This window comes from Pseudophryne corroboree, chromosome 1 (genome assembly GCF_028390025.1).
Source record: "Pseudophryne corroboree isolate aPseCor3 chromosome 1, aPseCor3.hap2, whole genome shotgun sequence".
Taxonomy (NCBI): domain Eukaryota; kingdom Metazoa; phylum Chordata; class Amphibia; order Anura; family Myobatrachidae; genus Pseudophryne; species Pseudophryne corroboree.
Window position 1 is genome coordinate 71,359,925 of NC_086444.1, and position 25,556 is coordinate 71,385,480.

The following is a 25,556-nucleotide window of genomic DNA, read 5'->3' on the forward strand; positions in this document are numbered from 1 at the left end:
GATACTGATGCATCGACAATCGGCGGGTTTTCCCATTTCACTCTATCTTCCAGGGGAAAGGGAAAGGATGTAATCAATCTTTTAGGGATTTGAAATTTTTTGTCAGGGTTAGCCCAAGTTTCTTTAAACAGGGTATTCAATTCCTTTGATGCAGGAAAAGTAGCTGAGGACTTCTTTTTTACATTAAAAAAGGATTCCTCCTGCACCTCTGCCGTCTTGTCAGGAATGTGCAGGACATTTCTGATAGCCTCTGTCAGGGCCTGTATGCCTTGTGATTAGACAGCATCCGTATCACCCTGCATGATTTGTGCCAGGGTACGTGTTTGTGGGCAAATGGCGAGAGCTTGGGGTGCAGGCATGGGAGCTGAATCTTTATTTATCAAGTCATCCATAGACTGCCGTAAGAATTGTGTCTCCTTTTCAGTATTAAACAAATTAGTAGAAATATTTGAAATCATCTCTTTAATGGAAGCCAACCACGGGGGTTCAGCCCCATTGGACTGCGAGTGAACACTATCCTGAGTACAGGGTAGTAAGTCCCCAGGAGAAGATAGACATTTAGCTGTACAAGAAACACAGGGGGTCATTCCAAGTTGTTTGCTAGCTGCATTCGTTCGCTGTGCAGCGATGAGGCTAAAAAACGGCACTTCTGCGCATGCGTACGCGGAGCAATGCGCACGTGCAACGTACTATTACAACGAACAATGTAGTTTTACACAGGGTCTAGCGATGCTTTTCAGTTACACTCGCAAAATGATTGACATGAAGTGGGCGTTTCTGGGTGGTAATGGACCGTTTTCAGGGAGTGTGTGAAAAAACGCAGGCGTGCCAGATAAAAACGCAGGCGTGGCTGGGGAAACGCAGGCGTGGCTGGCTGAACGCTGTGTGACGTAAAATCCGGAACTGAATGGTCTGAGTGATCGCAAGCGCTGAGTAGGTTTGAGCTACTCTGAAACTACACAAAAATATTTTGTAGCTGCTCTGCGAACATTTCGTTTGCACTTCTGCTAAGCTAAAATACACTCCCAGTGGGCGGCAGCATAGCGTTTGCACGGCTGCTAAAAACTGCTAGCGAGCAAACAACTCGGAATGACCCCCACAGTCCCTGGACATGATTGTAAAGGGATCCCTACACACACACACACACACACACACACACACACACACACACACACACACACACACACACTAGGTAAAAACACAGTATATGTAGGCAGGGTCTTGGAGAGACACAGAATTCAGAGCCAGCCACACAGCGCCCCTGTAGCAATAGCAAAACTAAGCTGGGTCGCAATAAACAAACACTGGAATAGTGCTTGTGTAATATGTACAAAGCTCCAAAGCATGACCGACTCCTCCGGGCGCATTTTCTAAACTGAGTCTGGTAGGAGGGGCATGGAGGGAGGAGCCAGCCCACACTATTCATTTCTTAAAGTGCCCATGGCTCCTAGTGGACCCGTCTACACCCCATGGTACTAATTTGGACCCCAGTATCCTCTAGGGCGTAAGAGAAATTCTAATTACATGGTGGGCAGAAAATGACAAGTAGGATTAAACAAAAAGCATTCTGTACCTCTGTCCAGGTGCTGACTGACCAGTTGGATGGGCATAAAATATCTCTGTTGCATGACACATAGCTCTTGAGTTTGGTGAGGTGGTGGCAGTCCTCAGAAGGAAGAGCTTGTTCATCGGACCCCACCGTTCTGATGCATAAAACCGTCCTTTTCTTCTCACCCATTGGACCACACGTTGTGGAACATTCCTGCCACTCACCGGCCCACCACCTGTAAAAAGTGTACAATAAACCAATTAGATGGGTACCCCTTAAAAAGATGATACAGGTCTTCAGCCATTATTGTATACTATTTGTGGAACACTAACAAAACATCTGTTCCAATCAGTTATTTGGTCCTCCACAAATCCGGCCTCGTCGCCATCCATCCAGCTTTTGATTAACTCATGTATGTAAATTTACTTTTGGAAACTTGAGGGTACTGAAACTGTACAATGTATAAAGAAGGGTAAATTTACTAAAGCTTCTAAAACAGAGAATTGGTGATGCCGCCCATAGCAACCAAACAGATGCTGTCTATCATTTCTCTATTGCCTTTTAGAAAATGACCGACAAGGTTGCTATGGGTAACATCACCAATTCTCTACTTTAGAAGCTTTCGTAAATTTACCCCATAGGATGACATAGATAAGACATGGCTATTCCGCAAGGCAGACATTGGTCTACAGTAGTTGATATTTGCCACTAAAGCTTGGTACACACTGGATGACTTTTAGAACATTACACCCAGTTCCCGATATTTCTGAATGACCTATCGTTCAAATCGTCCAATGTCTACCCACTATATCATCAGCGATGTGTGCTCCTGCGGGTCACTAGCGAAAATCGCCCGTCGGCTGTACATGCAGCTCAATCTGGCGATATTGCAAGCGATGCCATGCTGCCGAACGCACCATGGCCCAGCTCCTCCCCCCGCAGCTGCTCCGTCGCACCCGACGTAGGCTAGTGTGTACCTGGCATTATTCTTTGAGGCCCTTTTATCATGATTTGCATATATAATGTGGTTGTGACCCGAAAAAGTCATCTGCAACATATATAAATATCACGAATATGTATTAAGATTCGTGTGGCAGAGCAGAGCTTGTGAGAAAGCTACTGTATGTCTGTGGAAATAAGAACCTGTCGTTCTGTGCCGCTTAACAGCAATCAGTCTACGCATGCAGAAGCTCAACATCAGTGCAGCACTACATGGATGGATGTTAGATGGACGGACGAATAACACAGCATCAATATCAAAAGGTAAGTAGTACTGCATATGTGTATATTATTACAGGACATCTGTTAATGACATAAAATGCAGGTGTGGCATACACAGTGCAGGGGGGAAGGGGCTTAACAGGGGAGAAGGAAGGGGATGGATTTGAGAGGATCCTTCTCTCACTTGCTAAATGGGGTTCCTGTCTATAGATAGACAGTAAAAATAACAACAGTCATTAGTTAGACACTATATGGTCGACAGTCAAAAGACTGACAGGGTCAAAAGTCAGACAGGGTCAAAAATCAGACAGTCAAAAGTCAGAAAGGGTCATAAGTCAGACACACAAAAAAAAGTTTTATTTTTTTCTGTTTTATATAATTTTTGCCTCATTTACTATCCATGTCACAAACTATTACCTCTTAGTAAAGTTTTGGCGAGCGAAGCGAGACACCGAGCCTGAAGTGTGGCGAGCGTAGCGAGGGGACAAATTTCACCAAATTTGGGTTAAAAATGTTTTTTTAAAAAACTAAAAAATATCTTATTTTGTGTGTCTGACTTATGACCCTGTCTGACTTATGAGTGACCCTGTCTGACTTTTGACTGTCGACCATATAGTGTCTAACTAATGACTGTCTACCTTTTAACTGTCTATGAGCTATACCACATCCTGCTAAAAGGAGGAAGTCTTTTACTCATGCCATCTGAAGATTGCGTTAGTTTAGAAGGGCTCTTTCTGAAAAGAAAAATCACAGTTTGACCTCGGTAAATTCAGGCTGATTGCATTTCTCATTACAGGTATGGAAAAGGCAGTTAGGGTTGGAATCAGATATGGATTTCGGGACATGGAGAAGCCCTTTCATACATTTAAGTAAAACTAAAATAATGTCAAAAGAGCTTTCACATTATTTTAGTTAAAAAAAATGATAAATAAATCCATTTGAGTGAATTAATCAGAGCATCATGAATGAGCTGCAATTTTAGCTGAGTCCAGGCTATTTCAGTGGCAAGACTCACCGGTCACATCTTTAGCAATATAAAGGTGAGTGCGCATACACGCTAACAGCAATGTAATAAAACCTACGATGTACACCTGACAGAGGTAATAAGGACTGCCAAAATGTCCACTTATTTTTTACATTTTTGGGGAGATATGGGTCATGTTAGTATGATTGCTAGAAACAGGCTTTAATACTGTAGTGTTACTTTTCCAAGTTGACCGTTGAGGGTTTCATTGATATAAATCACTGATTGCACCATCAATGGTAGAGCTCTTGATAGCCATCCATGGTCTGATAATGATGGTTACAAGTTTTAACATTGATGGGAGACCTGACTTCCAACAGTTAATATCAGCCACACAGTTAAACCATCAATGTATCAAATGTAAATTATTTCTAACCAAATTATCAGTCATTGATGGCACAGGTTGGGATTGGGAGACTGTCAGTCAGAATTCAGACACTGGTATCCTGACTGCCAAAATCCCACCAAGAATGACAAACTAAACTATCCCTCACTTTACTTCTAATCCTCACTTCCCACAGCCTAACCCTACCATCCCCCCGGTGCCCGAACCCCCCTTCAATGAAACCCTAAACTTCCCCACCCCACACCACGCACCCTATCCTAACCCTCCTCCTACAGCCTAACCCCCAACCCTCCCCAGCATACTTACATTCAGAATTCCGGCTGTCAGAATTTTGGCGCCGGCAATCTGACCGGTGTCGGGATTCCAACCCCGGTCTCCTGACCACCAGCATCCTGTATGTTGGGAGGCCAACTACATTCCCATGGCACAGCCACTAATGCACAACCTTCCGAAGAACAGAAGAAGACTCATTTTGCTGGGGCACTGTTTTGAATCATAATTAAATTAAAACATTACGGTTACAAAAATATTATTAATGGGGAGGGTTCATATCTTTGAGTATAATCGCCCAGTGTGTAGGGCCTATAAGATTCTTGGGAGCACCACCAACTGAGTGATGCTATAGGATTAAACCCAAACAGATGATGTAACAGATGGATGGTGTAATGGTTAGCATAACTGCCTCACAGCACTGAGGTCATGGATTCAATTCCCACCATGGCTCTAACTGTGTGGAGTTTGTATATTCTTCCCGTACTTGCATGGGTTTCCTCCTGGTACTCCGGTTTCCTTCCACAATCCAAAAAATATACTGGCAGGTTAATTGGCTCCCAACAAAATTTATCCTAGTGTGAATGTGTGTGCGTGTACATGTGATCGGGAATATAGATTGTAAGCTCCACTGGGGCAGGGGCTGATGTGAATGGGCAATTCTCTGTAAAGCGCTGCAGAATATGTGTGCGCTATATAAATAACTGTTAATAAATAATAATAATAAATAATGATGTGCTATATGTTGGTTTGACATACCAGGCATATGATAAGATAACTTGGGATCAGGTCTGTGCGGAATATCACCAATTTTTTGCTAGGAATCATGCACAACATACTAAACATGTAGCTAAATTATAACAACGAAAAGGGTTGGGGAGAGTTTTAAATGGCTGAGGGGGATGTGTATCAAAGCTTAGAGACCAATAAGCTATTGTCATTTTTCAAACACAGCCTGCAAAATTACAATATAGAAGCTGATTGGTTAGTGCTTTATCCCTCTCCAAGCTTTGATCTACCCTCAGTGTGAAAAAATAGGCAAATATGCCACCCCTACTTTGGAAATAAGACTTATTTACAGGTTTTATTATAAAACAAATATTTTTTTACTTTGTATTATTTCCTTAATGTAAGTGAAAATTAGATTTTTATTTAGTATATAACTGAGATTGAAAGATTTACATAAAAGGAGGAGCCCTGAAGGCGGAATATGAGATAACACCTATAATGCAGAGCGGATAAAGCAACAAACAGGTGGACAGATGTATAAACCAATTGTCTCATTGTCTTCTTGGCAGTTCTACCTGCAACTTTCTGTCCAGGACATCTTTCAGGAAGCCTTTGGGTAAAATAAGTACACCAATTGTCATTCTACTTAGATGTGCAGCATTTGTGCTTATGAGAACAGCAACCGACCGTGGGCTAGTTCTGCCAAACTTTCTCTGTAAACTTTTTGAATTGACAGTATATCAATTATTAAGCAAACTCTATGCTGTGTAAGTTCTAGCAAATGTGATTTTCTTATTCTCTTTCTAAGCTTTTGATGCCTTGCCAAAAACTACAGAAGTCATGTGATCTGACACAGGGGTACATCAAGTGGAATTATTTTATTGATTCAAAAGCGCCTGTATTTTACAACTGACAGTTGAATGAAATAGTTGAAGAAGAAGAATAAGGAGAAGTTATTATAGGTGAATGCCGCATATTACACCCATTTACACTCACTTTACATGAGCCATTAAATATTGATTCCATTTGGGCCGAAATGCAAGAGTTCCCATCCCCGGAACGAAACGCGCTGACTGATTACAGTACTCTGCTATTGTAATCCAACCTTAAGTTTCAACCATCCTATCAGCATACTTGTACAGAAACTTGTTATTGGTGCTCCCCAATAATCAGACTGTTTAGCAGTGTGCACTGCCTCACCAATTAACCAAACACCCCAGCTCCTGGACCTAACACACAGCTATGACAGCTCACAAATCAGGGGTGCATCCCAGAAACACCTGCTCCTGGACAAGCTATACAGTTAAAGGTGGGTTCACACTAGGCGACGTGCTCTATGAGCGACGTCGCCTAGTGTTTCCCCTCCCGGGCTGTGGCGGTCGGCGGCAGGGCATACACACTGAGCGTAATGACGACCATATCGCTCAGCTACGTTACGCCGGGCCGTTAGTGCAGCTCTTGGATGACAGTCCAAATTGAGCAGCGTGCAAGGCCGACAGTGAGGGTTGTCAACGCCCCACGGGGCCGCGCATCGCTCGACTTCGCCTGCATACACACTTGCCGAGAAAGTGAATGACGTCGCCCAGGAAGGGTAAACATGAGCGACGTCATTCATTTCCTCGCAAGTGTGTATGCACCTTTAAACTTTACAAGTTCCTGGACCAGCTCATACCACAACGGAAAAATGTAGAGAATCTTATCCCTCTGACTAATCGGAATGAAGGTATTTATTATTACAGGCCATGTATATTGGGGCTGTCACTAATTGTCTTCCAAGCTACTAGAACTCCTAACAGGTAGTTCGACCCTTTTTAGAGAGTTTGAATCCAGATCTATCTCTGTATATTAGCAACAGCTACTTATGTTTTAGGGGGGTATTTATCAAAGCATGGATAGAGAGATATAAAGCTCTAAACAATCAGCTTCTACAGAAACTGCCATGTTACAGGCTGTTTTTGAAAAATGTCAGGAGCTGATTGGTTGGTACTTTGGGCCTAATTCAGACCTGATCATAGATGTGCTAAATTTAGCACATCACGATCAGCTTCCCTGACATGCGGGGGGGACGCCCAGCACAGGGCTAGTCCACCCTGCATGTCAGGCCCTACCCCGCCGCACAAGTACAAAAGCATTGCACAGCGGCGATGCTTTTGTACTTGAAGAGTAGCTCCCAGCCAGCGCAGCTCCTGTGCACTGGCAGGGAGCTACTCGTTGCTGTCCAGGTCGTAGCGGTTAAGTGTAACATCTTGCAGTCACCATGGCCCGCCACCCACACAGTCTGGGCATGCCTGCATTTCCCGGACCGTGCCCCTAAAACGGCAGCCAAACGGCGCAGGCCCGCCCCCTCCTGCCCAGCGACCGCCTCTACCTGCTTAACCTGTGGGAATTATCATATAGCCTATATCAAATTTAATGACATTTTGTGATAAGAAGCTGCACTAAGGGCCTAATTCAGACCTGACCATAGCAGCAAATTTGTTAGCAGATTGGCAAAACCATGCTGCACTGCAGGGGAGGCAGCTATAACATGTACAGAGAGAGTTAGATTTGGGTGGGGTGTGTTCAAACTGAAATCTAAATTGCAGTGTAAAAATCAAGCAGCCAGTATTTATCCTGCAGAGAAACAATATAGCCCACCCAAATCTAATTCTCTCTGCACATGTTACATTTGCCCCCCCCCCCCCCCCCCCCTGCAGTGCACGGGGGGGGGGGGGGGGGGGGGGGGGGGGGGTGATTCCGATTTGTTCGCTCGCTAGCTGCTTTTAGCAGCATTGCACACGCTAAGCCGCCGCCCTCTGGGTGTGTATCTTAGCTTAGCAGAATTGCGAACGAAAGATTAGCAGAATAAATAATTCTTAGCAGTTTCTGAATAGCTCCAGACTTACTCAGCCATTGCGACCAGCTCAGTCCTTTTCGTTCCTGGTTTGACGTCACAAACACACCCAGCGTTTTCCCAACTACTCCCCCGTTTCTCCAGCCACTCCTGCGTTTTGCAACTCGAACGCCTGCGTTTTTCCGCACACTCCCATAAAACGGCCAGTTTCCGCCCAGAAACACCCACTTCCTGTCCACACTACGATCACCAGAACGATGAAAAAGCTTTGTTATGCCGTGAGTAAAATACCAAACTTTTGTGTAAAATAACTAAGCGCATGCGCTCTGCGACTAATCGCAGTATAGCGAAAATCGGCAACGAGCGAACAACTCGGAATGACCTCCATGGTTTTGCACATCTGCTAACAAATTTGCTGCTTCGATCAGGTCTGAATTAGGCCCTAATAGTCTTCTGAGTTCCATTATAAAACTCATATCTACGACAATATATTCATTATAGTAGACATTCAAGCATGATTTATAAAATAAAAATGGGATTCAATTTTGGTTTAGGATTTAAAATAAAAAAAAGCAAATATAGATGAATTTGTTTTGGTATATATTTTTTGCTAAATAAATCACTTAAAAACACAATTTGGAGAGTAAGCGTATGATTGAATACTGGCAGGAGATTAAATAGCTCTGCAGGTCGCAAAAGAGTTTGGGGACTAAATTAAACACTATTTTATTTATAATGTGAAAACACCAGTGAAATGGCATTTCTCAGCTCCATAAATAGACCAAAGAGCTACTTAATCATACTAAAATGATTGCTTCTCAAAGTTATCATGAGGGCCATTTTGTAACCAGAGGAGAATTCTACAGCTGTAAGCAGGGCTCTCAGTTCAGGGCCGGATTTAGGGCCACGTAGGTCTGGGGTTGAAAATATTAAGGGCCTATACTGAGAAGGGATAGAGCTGTGACCGGCGCTATATGGCCGTGACTAGAGCAATGTTGGTTTGCACACCCTATAACACTATAAGCCGCAATGTCTACATAAATCAGGGGTGGCTTGGGATGGGGGACAGGGCACCAACTGCCACCTGGGGCGGTACAATTCTAGTTATCAAGGGCCACCCACAGCAACATGTACATGTCTGGTTGTAGAAGACAGGTAAAAAGGACGCTCTCCGGCCACTATGTGCTATAAAACAATCTGAAGAGCCAGCCTCTGCCTCCCTCTCTCAATCTCGGCAGGATTGGAAGGTGTACAAGCATAATAGTGACATCATTCATTATACAGTACCACTGTCACTTCAGGGAAGCAATCCACCATCAAGAAGCAAGAACAGACCAAGGTTAAGAAGGTAACAGTGGTGCAAGTAGAAAAAATGTCTTACGGGTACTGTGTGCGCGCGCCAAAGGCGCGCGTGCAAAAAAATGGGTGTGGCCAAATGCCACATGGGGCGTGGCCAATGAAAATGGGGGCGTGATACACATATGGGGGGAGGGGCAGATACACGTATGACCCCAATAGTGCCAGATACACGTTGCCCCACAGTGCCAGATATACATTGCCCCACAGTGCCAGATACACATTGCCTCACAGTGCCAGATACACATTGCTTCACAGTGCCAGATACACATTGCCCCACAGTGCCAGATACAGAAATGCCCCCAGAGTGCCAGATATACATTGCCTCACAGTGTCAGATACACATTGCCCCACAGTGCCAAATACACAAATGCCCCCACTGTGTCAGATATACATTGCCCCAGTGCCAGATATCCCCCAGTGCCAGGTATAACATGCCCCCCCCTTCCCTGCTCACCGCTGCCGCTGGCCGCTGCTGTCCTGTCTGTCATGTGAGGGAAGCAGAGCGCAGCCTGCGCCTCTCCTTCCCCTCAGTCTCCGGTGGGTGTCTCACAGTTTAATTCAGCGCCGATCCGTGAGCCAATCAGAGCTCGCACCGCGAGCTCTGATTGGCTCACGGATCGGCGCTGAATTAGACTATGACACCCGCCGGAGACTGAGGGGAAGGAGAGGCGCAGGCTGCGCTCTCCTCCCCTCACATCAGCGGCGATGCGGCGGGTGCGGCGTGGAGCCAGCAGAGGGAGGGAAGAGGAGCAGCGGCCCGTCGGTGTGGGTACGGCGTAACCACGGCTAAATTCTTACGGGTACGCCGTACCCACCCACTTGCACCACTGGAAGGTAAGTATGCTGGCGCTGCCCGGGGTTGCTGTAAGCGGTGGAAAATGAAGGGGCTGGTTGAGTACTGTGAGGTGGAGATTGGAGGTGTGGGGGAGGTGCTGTAAGGTGGTTATTGATGGGGGGTGGACATTAAAGGGGCTGAGGGGGTTCAGTGAAGGGGTCATTGACAGTGAAGGGGAGGGGAGTGCTGTGAGATGGAGGTTGAAGGGAGGGTGCCATGAGGTGGACATTAAGGGGAGGATGGAGTGCTTTGAGGTGGACAGTTTGCTGCTGAGTTTTATGGAAGGAACTGGCACTTGGAGACAGCTATGGAGGGGGCAATCAGAGATATACTGTATGCAGGGAGGACTCAATGAGAAAGCTTATAGGGGTAATCAGGGAGATATGCACGGAAGAATTGATGAGACTGCCATGGAGGAGCAATCAGAGAACTATGCAGGGGGCACTAAGATGGCAATGGAGAATAATGTACTATCAGAAAGTTATGGAGGGCAATGAGGCGCATTGGTAGGGGGCAATCATATAAACCACACCAGCAGATTGTTCCAATGTCAACTTTGCTATTGCCATATCCTGGAAGAAATGCCAGGACCTTTTGATTGCATTTGCTCCTCAGGCTAAAATTTGCCAGCCAGCTCCTGCTCTAACTACATAAAAATAGAAACATTTTGTACCAAAACTAGAAATAACATTTTAATACGTATGGTGTACGTCCATCTATGGGCTGCTAGGTGCTATGCTGACATGATGACGGGCCTATTTTTATAAGGACGCCTGGAGCTGTATTTGCATCCGCCCCATTGCTATTCTTGCCCTGTTTTAATTCCTATTTGAATGTTGTTGTCATGACTCCCACCTGACCTGCTTTGGTGGTAATGTCCCATGAGCTGGGTGGGTATAGTTTGGGAAAAACTTGGAGTGTTTGCAGGACCAAGCTTAGGTTTGGTCAGATTGTAGAGAGGGATGTTTTAATGTTCAGATGAGAGGCAGATGCTTTGAGCCACGTGCAGTGTCAGACTGGGTCAGGAAGGGCCCACGGGGGGAATGCAGTGTTATGTGCCCATATTTATGGGCCTGGCCATAGAGGCTTGGCTAACCTTTAGAGAGTGCCTGGTCTGGGTCACTTGATAAATATACAACCCATAAATATATATATATATATATATATATATATATATATATAAACTGTATATATATATATATATATATATATAATAGTGTAATGTATAATTCAAGTACACAATCTGGAACCTGATCTCTAGAGGAGGAGATGGGTCCCCAGGCAGTGAGGCCCACAGGGGGTTTCCCCTGTACCCCTGTGGGCCAGTCCAACACTGGCCACGTGACAAAGTATGGCTAATTTACATTTCTACAAAATTGGCCTCCTGTTGCGTTGCCACATGCCTTATTTCCATTTGACAATCTATGCACAAATATAGCTGCTTTTCAGGGTGTGCAAAATCTGCAATTTACCGATAGAAAGAGCTGAAGAAATCTGATTTTTGATTGCTGATCGCAGATTGCAATGTGCACTGGGTCCACTTACAAAAATAGGACTTTGTTGTACCAACAACTTGACCCCTACAACTTGTTAAACTGAGTTACTGATCACTAGCATACAAGTCAATGCTTATTAGGGAAAATAATATACAGCAGGTAAAACGGTTTACTCTTTGGGTGCCAAACGTTCCACATTACAAGAGAAAAAGTTTCCAGAGTGCCGCCACTCTTCCATAATATACAAAACAGTAACAGTGTCCTCCCTGTATTTCCTTGTTTGAAGCTAGTTTGCTCAGGCTAGGTTGATCAATTGTAGCCTGGAGATGAAGACATGCTTCAGTACTGTTATTTGAGTTTGAGCAGAGCTAACTGCGGCAAAGTTCATTCACTAGAGGCCCAGGCGTCCCTGGGTGTGCAGGCCTCAAATTTTGTTCTACGGTTTGAAGCAAGTCAAGTGAGGAAAACGGGTCTCCTCTGTGATGGAAGTAGGTGGAGAACGAGTGGAGGAGCAGTACAGCACAAATAGGTATTGACGCCACTCAAAACCTCCTCTAGTGCCACCTTGTGGAATTTGCTGCACTATAAATAAGAAACTGTTAATGAATAAATAAATAAACTGGTACCAATGGCTGCCTACTGTACTCCTGCAATAGACTTTATTTTGACGTCTAATCTATTAAGCAAACATCCACTCTAGTCAGGGGCGTTTTAAGAGAGGAGGGGGCCTGTAGGCAAACTCCAGTTAGGCCCCCTCCTCTCCACAGCGTCTACTGCGCATGCGCAAGTTTCTGGAAACATGGCGCCCGCCATGGTCGGGAGACTAATTTCTAGTGCGCATGCACGGCAGCCATTTTGGGACTGATTTTTGCCACGGCTGCTGCAGCTTCAGCGCCCATCGAGGGACTCCAGAAAGGCAAGTATTAACACAGCATGGGTGCAGTGTGTGAGGTATGGGTCGAACACATTGCACCCATGGTAGAAGAAACGCCAATGACTCTAGTGGCTAGTGACAAAGCAGGCTTCCCAATTTTCTGCACAGTGTACAGTAGTCCACTCAAATGGCCAGGGAATGTAAAACTTTTATAGTGAACCATAATTTACAGGACAAAATACATTGGAAACATTTGGATGTGAGTTTTGTCTGTGTGAGTTTCTGGGTTGCAGGAAACATGGAGTTTGCATGTTCCCGTATCCTATTACATTGTCCGAGTTGTAAAAATGTGTGAGTATAGCGCTAAACTAGCATACTTACCAAGCTCGGACCATACAACATTTGGCCCATCTCCTATATAATAGCCCAGATCTGTCACTCTGTGACTGTGTAGATAATGCTGGTCGTGGCTAGGAGCTCTCATTGTGTTAGCAGCAGGTCTATCACACCCAGTCCACAGCTGATTGGGCAAGAAAAGCCCTCCCACACAGGTTACATCCAATCGGAGGCTCTGCCCTTTGGCTGCTATGTGTTCCCAGAGCAGGATTAACAATGGGGCTGACGGATTAGCAGCTCCAGGCCCACATCAAAAAATAGGCCCACTGCATCTGCAGCGTTGGCTCCGGTTCCCCTCCCCCACCTGCAGCACCCCCGCACCCACCCCTCCCCCACCCACAGCCCCCCAGCAACCACTCCTCACCCACCCGCGGTGGCTCCGGACCCCACCCGCAGCACCCGCCCCTCCCCCACCTGCGGCACCACTGCACCCATTCCTCCCCCAGCTGCGGCACCCCTGCAACCGCTCCTCCCCCACCCTCGGTGGCTCCGGACCCCTACCTGCGGCACCCACCCCTACCTCACCGGCGGCACCACCGAACCAGCCCCTCCCCCACCCACAGCACCCCGTAACTACCACTCCCTTACACGTGGCCCCCGCAGCTCCCCTCCCCCATCCGTGTCTCCCCCACACCTGCCACTTCCCCAACCACAGCACCTACTAGGTGATTCATCAGGCCCTGCGTGCGCTGTTCATACTGTTGCAATGGGCTACAACCCCTTAACCATCGCACGCCCTTTGTCCGTGCAATATTTAACCACTCACACAATTATGATTGGAGGTAATACTACATATAATACAAATATTGCACGCCACAAGGGTGTGCAAGGGTTAAGGGGGCGAAGCCCCTTACGATGGTGTGAGGAGGGCCCGTAGGGTGCGATGAATCACCTAATAGTATACAGTTCTGGTATCTGGCTATTATATCAGTCTTTTCATTTCTTTTACTTCAATCCAGCTTTCACAATACATTAGAGACTTCCAAAAAATCAATTAAAATGATTTGATATTGCATGGGATAAATGGGAAATATTTAATTTCTCCCGTCTCAGAAATGTTCAACTGATCAAGAACTTATACAAGAACAATTCCAAATTCAAAGTCAGTCTTGGATTTGATAAACTGCCAGATCGGTCTTGGCAGTATGTGTCAGAATAGAAACATGTCATCATCAATTGTATAGCGCAATTACACACGGAGATGTTTGTCCATGTGAACATATATATATATATATATACACATTGCTGCGGAATGGCCAGCATGAGAGGAGGAGGTGACCTTCTAAGGAGAACATTAATATGTAGTTGCCGAGAAGCATTTTTAAAATACCAATTAATATTATTTTTTCATGGTTCTTAAATAATAATGTTCTTAAATAATAAGATTTTACTCACCGGTAAATCTATTTCTCGTAGTCCGTAGTGGATGCTGGGGACTCCGTAAGGACCATGGGGAATAGCGGCTCCGCAGGAGACTGGGCACATCTAAGAAAGATTTAGGACTACCTGGTGTGTACTGGTCCTCCCTCTATGCCCCTCCTCCAGACCTCAGTTAGGAAACTGTGCCCGGAAGGAAAGGATTTGGAATCCCGGGTGTTGACTCATACCAGCCACACCAATCACACCGTACAACTCGTGATACTATACCCAGTTAACAGTATGAATAACAACTGAGCCTCTCAACAGATGGCTCTCAACAATAACCCTTTAGTTAAACAATAACTATATACAAGTATTGCAGACAATCCGCACTTGGGATGGGCACCCAGCATCCACTACGGACTACGAGAAATAGATTTACCGGTGAGTAAAATCTTATTTTCTCTAACGTCCTAAGTGGATGCTGGGGACTCCGTAAGGACCATGGGGATTATACCAAAGCTCCCAAACGGGCGGGAGAGTGCGGATGACTCTGCAGCACCGAATGAGCGAACTCTAGGTCCTCCTCAGCCAGGGTATCAAACTTGTAGAATTTTGCAAATGTGTTTGACCCCGACCAAGTAGCTGCTCTGCAAAGTTGTAAAGCCGAGACCCCTCGGGCAGCCGCCCAGGAAGAGCCCACCTTCCTCGTGGAATGGGCTTTTACTGATCTAGGATGCGGCAGTCCAGCCGCAGAGTGTGCCAGCTGAATCGTGCTACAGATCCAGCGAGCAATAGTCTGCTTTGAAGCAGGAGCACCCAGCTTGTTGGGTGCATACAGGATAAATAGCGAGTCAGTTTTTCTGACTCCAGCCGTCCTGGAAACATAGATTTTCAGGGCCCGGACTACGTCCAGCAACTTAGAATCCTCCAAGTCCTTAGTAGCCGCAGGCACCACAATAGGTTGGTTCAAATGAAAAGCTGATATCACCTTAGGAAGGAATTGGGAACGAGTCCTCAATTCCGCCCTATCCATATGGAAAATCAGATAAGGGCTTTTACATGACAAAGCCGCCAATTCTGACACACGCCTGGCCGAAGCCAAGGCCAACAGCATGACCACGTGAGATATTTCAGCTCCACGGTTTTAAGTAGTTCAAACCAATGCGACTTTAGGAAATCCAACACCACGTTGAGATCCCAAGGTGCCACCGGAGGCACAAAAGGAGGCTGAATATGTAGCACTCCTTTAACAAAAGTCTGAACTTCAGGCAGTGAAGCCAGTTCTTTTTGGAAGAAAATCGACAAAGCCGAAATCTGGACCTTAATGGAGCCCAATTTGAGGCCCATAGTCACCCCTGACTGTAGGAAGTGCAGAAATCGACCCAGCTGAAATTCCTCCGTTGGGGCCTTCCTGGCCTCACACCAAGCAACATATTTTCGCCATATAGGGTGATAATGCTTTGCGGTCACATCCTTCCTGGCTTTAATCAGCGTAGGAATGACTTCCTCCGGAATGCCCTTTTCCTTTAGGATCCGGTGTTCAATCGCCATGCCGTCAAACGCAGCCGTGGTAAGTCTTGGAACAGACAGGGCCCCTGCTGCAGCAGGTCCTGTCTGAGCTGCAGAGGCCATGGGTCCTCTGAAATCATTTCTTGAAGTTCTGGGTACCAAGCTCTTCTTGGCCAATCCGGAACGATGAGTATAGTTCTTACTCTTTTCCTTCTTATTATCCTTAGAACCCTTGGTATTAGAGGAAGAGGAGGGAACACATAAACCGACTGGTACACCCACGGTGTCACTAGAGCGTCCACAGCTATCGCCTGAGGGTCCCTTGACCTGTCGCAATATTTTTCTAGCTTTTTGTTGAGGCGGGATGCCATCATGTCCACCTGTGGCCGTTCCCAACGGTTTGCAATCAGCTGTAAGACTTCTGGATGAAGTCCCCACTCTCCCGGGTGGAAGTCGTGCCTGCTGAGGAAGTCTGCTTCCCAGTTGTCCACACCCGGAATGAACACTGCTGCCAGTGCTAACACGTGATTTTTAGCCCATCGGAGAATCCTTGTGGCTTCTGCCATCGCCATCCTGCTTCTTGTGCCGCCCTGTCGGTTTACATGGGCGACCGCCGTGATGTTGTCTGACTGGATCAGTACCGGCTGGTTTTGAAGCAGGGGTCTTGCCTGACTTAGGGCACTGTAAATGGCCCTTAGTTCCAGAATATTTATGTGTAGGGAAATCTCCTGGCTTGACCATAGTCCTTGGAAGTTTCTTTCCTGTGTGACTGCCCCCCAGCCTCGAAGGCTGGTATCCGTGGTCACCAGGACCCAGTCCTGTATGCAGAAACTGCGGCCCTCTAGAAGATGAGCACTCTGCAGCCACCACAGCAGAGACACCCTGGTCCTTGGAGACAGGGTTATCAGACGATGCATCTGAAGATGCGATCCGGACCACTTGTCCAACAGATCCCACTGAAAGACTCTTGCATGGAACCTGCCGAATGGAATTGCTTCGTAGGAAGCTACTATTTTTCCCAGGACTTGCGTGCAGTGATGCACCGACACCTGTTTTGGTTTCAGGAGATCTCTGACTAGAGACGACAGCTCCTTGGCTTTCTCCTCCGGGAGAAACACTTTTTTCTGGTCTGTATCCAGAACCATCCCCAGGAACAGTAGACGTGTCGTAGGAACCAGCTGCGACTTTGGAATATTCAGAATCCAACCGTACTGTTGTAGCACCTCCCGAAATAGTGCTACCCCGACCAACAACTGTTCCCTGGACCTCGCCTTTATAAGGAGATCGTCCAAGTGCGGGATAATTAAAACTCCCTTTTTCCGAAGGAGTATCATCATTTCGGCCATTACCTTGGTAAATACCCTCGGCGCCGTGGACAGACCAAACGGCAACGTCTGGAATTGGTAATGACAGTCCTGTACCACAAATCTGAGGTACTCCTGGTGAGGCGGGTAAATGGGGACATGCAGGTAAGCATCCTTGATTTCCAGTGATACCATGTAATCCCCTTCCTCCAGGCTTGAAATAACCGCCCTGAGCGATTCCATCTTGAACTTGAACTTTTTTATATAAGTGTTCAAGGATTTCAAATTTAAAATGGGTCTCACCGAACGGTCCGGTTTCGGTACCACAAACATTGTGGAATAGTAACCCCTTCCTTGTTGAAGGAGGGGTACCTTGACTATCACCTGCTGAGAATACAGCTTGTGAATTGCCTCTAGCACTGCCTCCCTGTCTGAGGGAGTTGTTGGCAAGGCAGATTTGAGGAAACGGTGAGGGGGAGTTGTCTCGAATTCCAGCTTGTACCCCTGAGATACCACTTGTAGAATCCAGGGATCCACCCGTGAGTGAGCCCACTGATCGCTGAAGTTCTTGAGACGGGCCCCCACCGCACCTGGCTCCACCTGTGGAGCCCCAGCATCATGGGGTGGACTTAGAGGAAGCGGGGGAGGACTTTTGTTCCTGGGAACTGACTGTATGTTGCAGCTTTTTCCCTCTACCTCTGCCTCTGGGCAGAAAGGACGCGCCTCTAACCCGCTTGGCTTTCTGGGGCCGAAAGGACTGTACCTGATAATACGGTGCTTTCTTTGGCTGTGAGGAAACATGGGATAAAAATGTTGACTTCCCAGCTGTTGCTGTGGAAACCAGGTCAGAGAGACCATCCCCAAACAACTCCTCACCCTTGTAAGGCAAAACTTCCATGTGCCTTTTAGAATCAGCATCGCCTGTCCACTGCCGAGTCCATAATCCCCTCCGGGCAGAAATGGACATTGCATTTATTCTAGATGCCAGCCGGCAAATATCCCTCTGTGCATCTCTCATGTATAAGACTGCGTCTTTAATATGCTCTATGGTTAGCAATATAGTGTCCCTGTCTAAGGTATCAATATTTTCTGACAGGGAATATGATCACGCAGCTGCAGCACTGCACATCCATGCTGAAGCAATAGCTGGTCTCAGTATAATGCCTGAGTGTGTATAAACAGACTTCAGGATAGCCCCCTGCTTCCTATCAGCAGGTTCCTTTAGGGCGGCCGTGTCCGGAGACGGTAGTGCCACCTTCTTTGACAGGCGTGTGAGTGCTTTATCCACCCTAGGGGATGTCTCCCAACGTGACCTATCCTCTGGCGGGAAAGGGTACGCCATTAGTAACTTTTTAGAAATTACCAGTTTCTTATCGGGGGAAGCCCACGCTTCTTCACACACTTCATGTAATTCATCAGAATGGGGAAAAACCACTGGTAGTTTTTTCTCCCCAAACATAATACCCTTTTTTGTGGTACCTGGGGTAATATCAGAAATGTGCAACACATTTTTCATTGCCGTGATCATGTAACGGGTGGCTCTATTGGAATGTACACTAGTCTCATTGTCGTCGACACTGGAGTCAGTATCCGTGTCGACATCTGTGTCTGCCATCTGAGGTAGCGGGCGTTTTAGAGCCCCTGATGGCTTTTGAGACGCCTGGGCAGGCACGAGCTGAGAAGCCGGCTGTCCCACATCTGCTATGTCGTCAAACCTTTTATGTAAGGAGTTGACACTGTCACGTAATTCCTTCCACATGTCCATCCATTCAGGTGTCGGCCCAGCAGGGGGTGACCTCACATTTATCGGCACCTGCTCCGCCTCCACATAAGCCTCCTCATCAAACATGTCGACACAGCCGTACCAACACACCGCACACACACAGGGAATGCTCTGACTGAGGACAGGACCCCACAAAGTCCTTTGGGGAGACAGAGAGAGAGTATGCCAGCACACACCAGAGCGCTATATAATGCAGGGATGCACACTACACGCAGTGATTTTTCCCCTATAGCTGCTATAATTACACAGTTTGCACCTAAAATTAGTGCCCCCCCTCTCTTTTTTACCCTATTGAGCCTGGAAACTGCAGGGGAGAGCCTTGGGAGCGTCCTTCCAGCGGAGCTGTGAGTGGAAATGGCGCCAGTGTGCTGAGGAAGATAGCCCCGCCCCTTTTCTCGACGGGCTTCTCCCGCTTTTTTAAGTATATATTTGGCAGGGGATTTTACACATATATAGTCCTATTGACTATATTATGTGTATTTTTGCCAATGTAAGGTAATCTTATTGCAGCCCAGGGCGCCCCCCCCCCCCCCCAGCGCCCTGCACCCATCAGTGACCGGAGTATGTGGTGTGCATGGGGAGCAATGGCGCACAGCTGCAGTGCTGTGCGCTACCTTAATGAAGACCGAAGTCTTCAGCCGCCGATTTCCTGGACGTTCTTCTTGCTTCTGGCTCTGCAAGGGGGACGGCGGCGCGGCTCCGGGACCGGACGACCGAGGCTGGGCCTGTGTTCGATCCCTCTGGAGCTAATGGTGTCCAGTAGCCTAAGAAGCCCAAGCTAGCTGCAAGCAGGTAGGTTTGCTTCTCTCCCCTAAGTCCCTCGTAGCAGTGAGTCTGTTGCCAGCAGATCTCACTGAAAATAAAAAACCTAAAATATACTTTCTTTTCTAAGAGCTCAGGAGAGCCCCTAGTGTGCAACCAGCTCGGCCGGGCACAGAATTCTAACTGAGGTCTGGAGGAGGGGCATAGAGGGAGGAGCCAGTGCACACCAGGTAGTCCTAAATCTTTCTTAGATGTGCCCAGTCTCCTGCGGAGCCGCTATTCCCCATGGTCCTTACAGAGTCCCCAGCATCCACTTAGGACGTTAGAGAAAATAAGCTACACATTGAGGACACCTGTTTTAATTGATGATGTATAGACATCATCAATTAAAACAGGTGTCTTCAAAATTTGTAGAAACGGATGCATTTCAGATGTCACATTCTCTTCTCCACCATGATGTCTACTAGACCTGTAAAAACGTTTGATTTGGTACAGTACCAAGAAATGTCTGTCTGATTGCTCTCATATTTGGATGCTCCCAATTCCGATGAAGATGGCCAAGGCTTTGCACGAACAACACCTTGCTATAGCAGGGTGCAGAGGAAAGCTCCTTCTCCCCTGCCCTTGCGCATGTGAAGTCATGACATCACAGAACAAGTGCCAGGGGAGCAGGAAGCCATGAACTTAGGAACTTTGGAAGAAGATATCTTTCATTCCATCCTTGTGTCTTACCGTGGACCTCGAAAGATAGAAAAGAGTACAAAAGACCTCGCAAGATAGAAAAGAGTACCGTCAGGGTAGCGAAAGTTCCACTTATTCGACCTTGCACCCTCGTTTGCGGCAGCAGTCGTATACCTCTCATTATGGACCAGCATACTACACTTTCAAAGGAATGGCACCCTGGACACTATTGTGGCACCTCACTGATTATAGCTGACTAACCAGACCAAGAAAGTTCAGAGCCAGCAGCCCAGAGGTTCCAGGGACAACAGGGGTTATACAATTGCTAGCTGCAGAACTCCTGACCTGCAGCTGATTGGGTGACCTCAGGTCGGGAAGCCCAGATTTGGATTGTTACCCTGGATATAGAACTTTGCCCTGGACTAGAGGAGGGTGTAAGATAGCTCCTGCCAGTGGCGTAAGTTCGTTCCAGTCACCTGGAGGCAAGATAAATATTGGTACCCCCCTATATTTAGATAAATATATGTATGTAATATATATGTGTGCTTGTGTGTGTGTGTGTGTGTGTGTGTGTGTGTGTGTGTGTATACATTTCATTATCTTTTATTATAAATCACACATTTCTTAGCAGTCATATCCAGGATTAGAACCCATGACCTGTTACACTGCAGCAGACACTTTACTGATGGAGCTATTTGCTCCTGTAGAGGAAGCATGAGAATTCTAACTATATGAAGTTACATGTAATTGTCAGAGAAGTAACTTCATGTAGTTAGAATTCTCATATTTCCTATATAGGAGCAAATAGCTTCATCAGTAATGTGTCTGCTTCCAGTGTAATAAGTTAAGATTTCTAATCCTGGCTATGACACTTGTAAAATGTGTGTATTCAGTATAATAAAGAGGGTGTGATTTGTAAGGTGCAGGAACCAGTGAGGAAGTCAGCCACTGAAGAGACAGCGGCAGCCGTCAATTAACTTAATTCAATGGTGTCACAGAATGGGAGGCAAGGTGCCCCCCTTCAGAGCAGGAACCCGGCGGCAGATGACTCCATTGCCTCCCAGAGTTACGCCTCTGGCTCCTGCACAGGCCTGGAAGTGAAGTGTGTGAGCCCGCAGAGAGAGAGAACGCAGCGGAAGTGGAGGGCTGCGATAAGGGAGCAGCCGCTGAGAGTAAAGGAGCCGCTGCCGCGACCCTGACGCTGCACCGCCGGGGACGTAAGAACACAGTGCAGAGACCGGAGCAGTGCTGGTGAGAGGTGGGACCCATGATTAACTGCGGGTTGGTAAGAGACCTACATTCACACTATACCACCTACGCAGGAAAGAGACTAGTCAGCAGGAAGTGGAACCCCAGACAGTTGCAGGGACGGAGCCACAAAAGGGAGTAATCAGGGTCAGTTGCCCTTTCACCTAGTCTGCCATAGCCACTGAGAGACTGAACGCCCTGTTAACCTGTAAACCGGGGCAGATTGAGAATCCTGCAGAGCTTGCCCCATCCACATGCAGCAGGGAGATTAAATTGTGCCAATATTGAGACCCCCCCTAGTTCATTATCAGTTTGTGAGGCAGCTGAGGTAAGTGACAGTGTAGGGACTGCTGTGTGACTGTCACAGAGTGCAGGGATCTGCTCCATTTGCATACTACTGTCGATTTAGAGACTGCCTGTGCCATCTGCTTTCCACTCACGGCTATACCGTAGGATAAGCTGCTAACTACTTGTTATCTCTTTGGAAAGGTCTACTGCGTGTTGAGTCACTAAGCTGCATGATTTTGTGTGACCTGCTATTCACGGCCACCTCTGGTCTGCTGGCATAGTTAATGCAGAGTTAAACTGGGCTGCTGTGAACCGTTACTTATTGCATTGCTTGGCTGACTCAGCTGGCCAACTGAGCTGCCTTAACTTACAGCTACTTCATCAAGGGAACATTTTATATTGCTTGAACTGCTTCACCTATTGCTGTAATTCCGACTAGGGTTAACTCTGGAACTGTAATTCCCTTTAGGCAGCAGGGAGTAGGCATGAGGTGCACTGCATTGCTGTGACAGGAGTCTACAAATCTAGACTATGAGGTTTATTTGTTAACATTATTTTTACTAAAGTTTCACATTATTTTAGTATCACCTAAATGTATTAAAGGGCATTTGGAGCAGTTTTATGAAAAACTGCTCCAAACCCTTTAATTCGCTTTTTTTTTTAATAAGCCACATCGCACTCCCCATACTTATAATGGGAAATGCGATCTGACCAGATTGACCAAAAAATTTTGGGGGGAAAATACCGCAGTGTGCCCTGTGATAATCTCACCAATCACAGGGCAGCACTGCGATAGGGAGGCATTTGCTCAGCTTTCTCTGCCCCGGGGGGTCACCGCAGCGCACAGGATCCGGCGCCCAGCAGCCCTGCAGGAGCAGCGCGGACCGGCTCCCTGGACCGGTGAGTATATTATCCTGCTGGGATGGGGGAGACCACGGCGCGCGGGGGGTAGTCGCGATGGGGAGGGGGGGGGTCGACCGGGCAGCGGCGGTAGCGGCGATGTCAGCGGGGCAGCGCACGCACAACAGGACATCTGGGTATTTGTTATGAAAAATACCCTGATGATGCTGCGGAGAGGCATCGCAGGGACAGAGCTTGACCGCAAGCTCTGTCCCTGCATACGATAAGTGATACATCACTGCGATGTAATCAGTTATCACAGTGCGAGTCTGGGCGATTTTATCACATGACATCCGCATCCAAGATGCGGATGGTCATAAATAGGCCCCTATAGGCATTGAGACGGAGTTTAGGGAGGTACAGACTGCCACTAAGTGGACACAAAGTTATTGCTAAGGGACACTTTTATGAGTTTATTAAGTGAACTACTTATTACTATGTTATGCCCAATCGATACACTTGCCACCTAAAGTGAATATATTGGCTTGTGAACTGCATTGGCTATTTATTCATATATCCATTCTGATACATGCTAACTGATGTCTAACATTTAATGTGATTATACCTTGCCTACTGAACCGTAAATTTGTTTTATTTATCTGAAACTTAACGAAAGTTACAGGTAAAGCGGTGACCATCTTTTTCCTGCTTAATGAACCCGTCCCAACGTGTGGTGGCTGTTGCTTAGGGGATTCCTGGGAAGGGGTTTCTCCGACCTTCTGCCTTTGGTTCCAGCAGTGAGATCCGGGTGAGACACAGGATTCCAATTTGAAGAAACAGGTACGGCCACCAATATCTGCACAGACACTCTCACTTACCTGGTATTACACTATCCAATATTTATCACGATTGGCGGGCGGCAGGGCCGGTGCTAGGGTTTTCGGCACCCTCCTGCAAAATATAAATTTGCGCCCTCCCATACTTTACAAGGGGACAGCGTGCGTTGAAAAAAGGGTGTGGGTTCTCAAGGAAGGGGCGTGGCCACACAGTACACACAAATTACACCACATAGCAGCACAATCTCATTCATTGCACATACTAGTGCTGCCTATCCACATAATGCCCCCAGTAGTAGTGCTGCTTATATACATAATGTCCCCAGTAGTAGTGCTGCTTATATACATAATGTCCCCAGTAGTAGTTCCGCTTATACTTATATTGCCCCCAGTAGTAGTGCTGCTTATACACATAATGACCCTCATTCCGAGTTGATCGCTCGCTAGCTGCTTTTAGCAGCAGTGCACACGCTAGGCCGCCGCCCTCTGGGAGTGTATCATAGCTTAGCAGAAGTGCGAACAAAAGATTAGCAGAACTGCTCGTAAAAAAAAATTCATGCAGTTTCTGAGCAGCTCCAGACCTACTCCTACCTTGCGATCACCTCAGTCAGTTTAGTTCCTGCTTTGATGTCCCAAACACGCCCAGCGTTCGGCCAGCCACTCCCCCGTTTCCCCAGGCACACCTGCGATTTTACCTGACACGCCTGCGTTTTTTGGCACACTCCCGGAAAACGGTCAGTTACCACCCAGAAACACCCACTTCCTGTCAATCACTCACCGATCAACACAGCGACAGAAAAGCGTCGCTCGACCTCGTGTAAAACTGCATAGTTTTGTGTGAAAGTACTTAGCGTGTGCATACTGCGGCCCGTACGCATGCGCAAAAATGCTGCTTTTTCACCTAATCGCCGCACTGCGACCGAAACAGCTAGCGATCAACTCGGAATGAGGGCCAATGTCCCCAGTAGTAGTGCCGCTTAATCACATAATGCCCCCCAATAGGAGTGCCGCTTATACACATAATTCCTCTAGTAGTAGTGCTGCTTACACACATAATACCCCCAGTAGTGGTGCCACTCATACATAATGCCCCAGTAGTTGCACCACTTAGATAAGCTGAAGGCTGCATAAGCCTGAGGCCATATAAGCGATCAACTTTTTGTGATTGGTTGTTAAATGACTAAGCAGTTGCTAGGCAGATCAGTTTTCCCGGTTGGTTTTTTCCTATTGGATTAGAGGGTTGTGCATCAGGATGAAAAGGAGGGTCTTAGGTTAGTATATAGGGGGTGGCCATTTTCCTCTTGCCTTTCAGTTTATGCCCAGGAAGGATAAGTATCATTGCTTATTTCAACTGTCTGTAAATTGGTTTTGAAGTTCATTTGCCTTCTCTAGGGCATTATATAGTGCTGTACCCCCTCTCTGTACGGTCATTGCCTGCTTTGCCGACGTCTCCCTCCTCTGACATGCCTCGTCCTAGACGTTCAGCTCCCCCCCCCAGGCGCCTCGTGGATGCGGGGAGCGCCTTCCGCTCCCCGAGCACTGCGCCTCAGAGAGGTCTTTCCCCCGTTGCAGACAGGCGGCGGGGACGGGCAGTTACAGCCCGCTCCCCTGCCGCACGGAGACGGGCGGCCAGCGGTCGCTCGTCACGTGGTGCCGGGGCGCGCGCCGGCGCTAGCAGCAGGACGGGCCTCTCCTCTCCCTCCTTCTTCGGGCGCTTGTAGTCCTCCTCCCCCGGCGGCCAGCGGCCGTTCGTCGCATGGCGCAGGTGCGCGCGCCCCGGCGCCCCCAGCGGTTCACCCGGATCCTTACCCTCATCCGTTCAGTGCCTCCGGCCCTCCTCCTCCATCCCCGCGGACGGCTCTCGGCGGCGTCCTGGGGGCACAGGCGGTGCCGGACGGCAGCGGCAGAGCCGCGGGGGGCGAGGGGGGGGTCGATCTTCAGCGGGGAAATATGAGCCCAGGACAGCGGGTAGCGGCTCCCGCTGTTCCTGGTACAACACAGGGCCCCAGCC

The 25,556-nt window shown here is 47.5% G+C and overlaps 1 protein-coding gene and 1 long non-coding RNA gene across 2 annotated transcripts in view; one reads left to right on the forward strand and one right to left on the reverse strand.

Annotated features, from left to right (window-relative positions):
• Positions 1-3,804, forward strand: part of LOC135055953 (uncharacterized) — a 78,523-nt gene extending 74,719 nt beyond the window's left edge. Inside the window, exons 4-5 of the long non-coding RNA XR_010243858.1 lie at positions 2,717-2,812; positions 3,567-3,804. This is a non-coding gene — a long non-coding RNA (uncharacterized LOC135055953). The remainder of the gene's footprint in view (positions 1-2,716; positions 2,813-3,566) is intronic.
• ADAMTS12 (ADAM metallopeptidase with thrombospondin type 1 motif 12) overlaps positions 1-25,556 on the reverse strand; it is a 1,230,701-nt gene that overhangs the window by 175,344 nt on the left and 1,029,801 nt on the right. Inside the window, exon 18 of the mRNA XM_063960568.1 lies at positions 1,574-1,784. Within this exon, the coding sequence (XP_063816638.1) occupies positions 1,574-1,784 (211 nt within the window). The remainder of the gene's footprint in view (positions 1-1,573; positions 1,785-25,556) is intronic.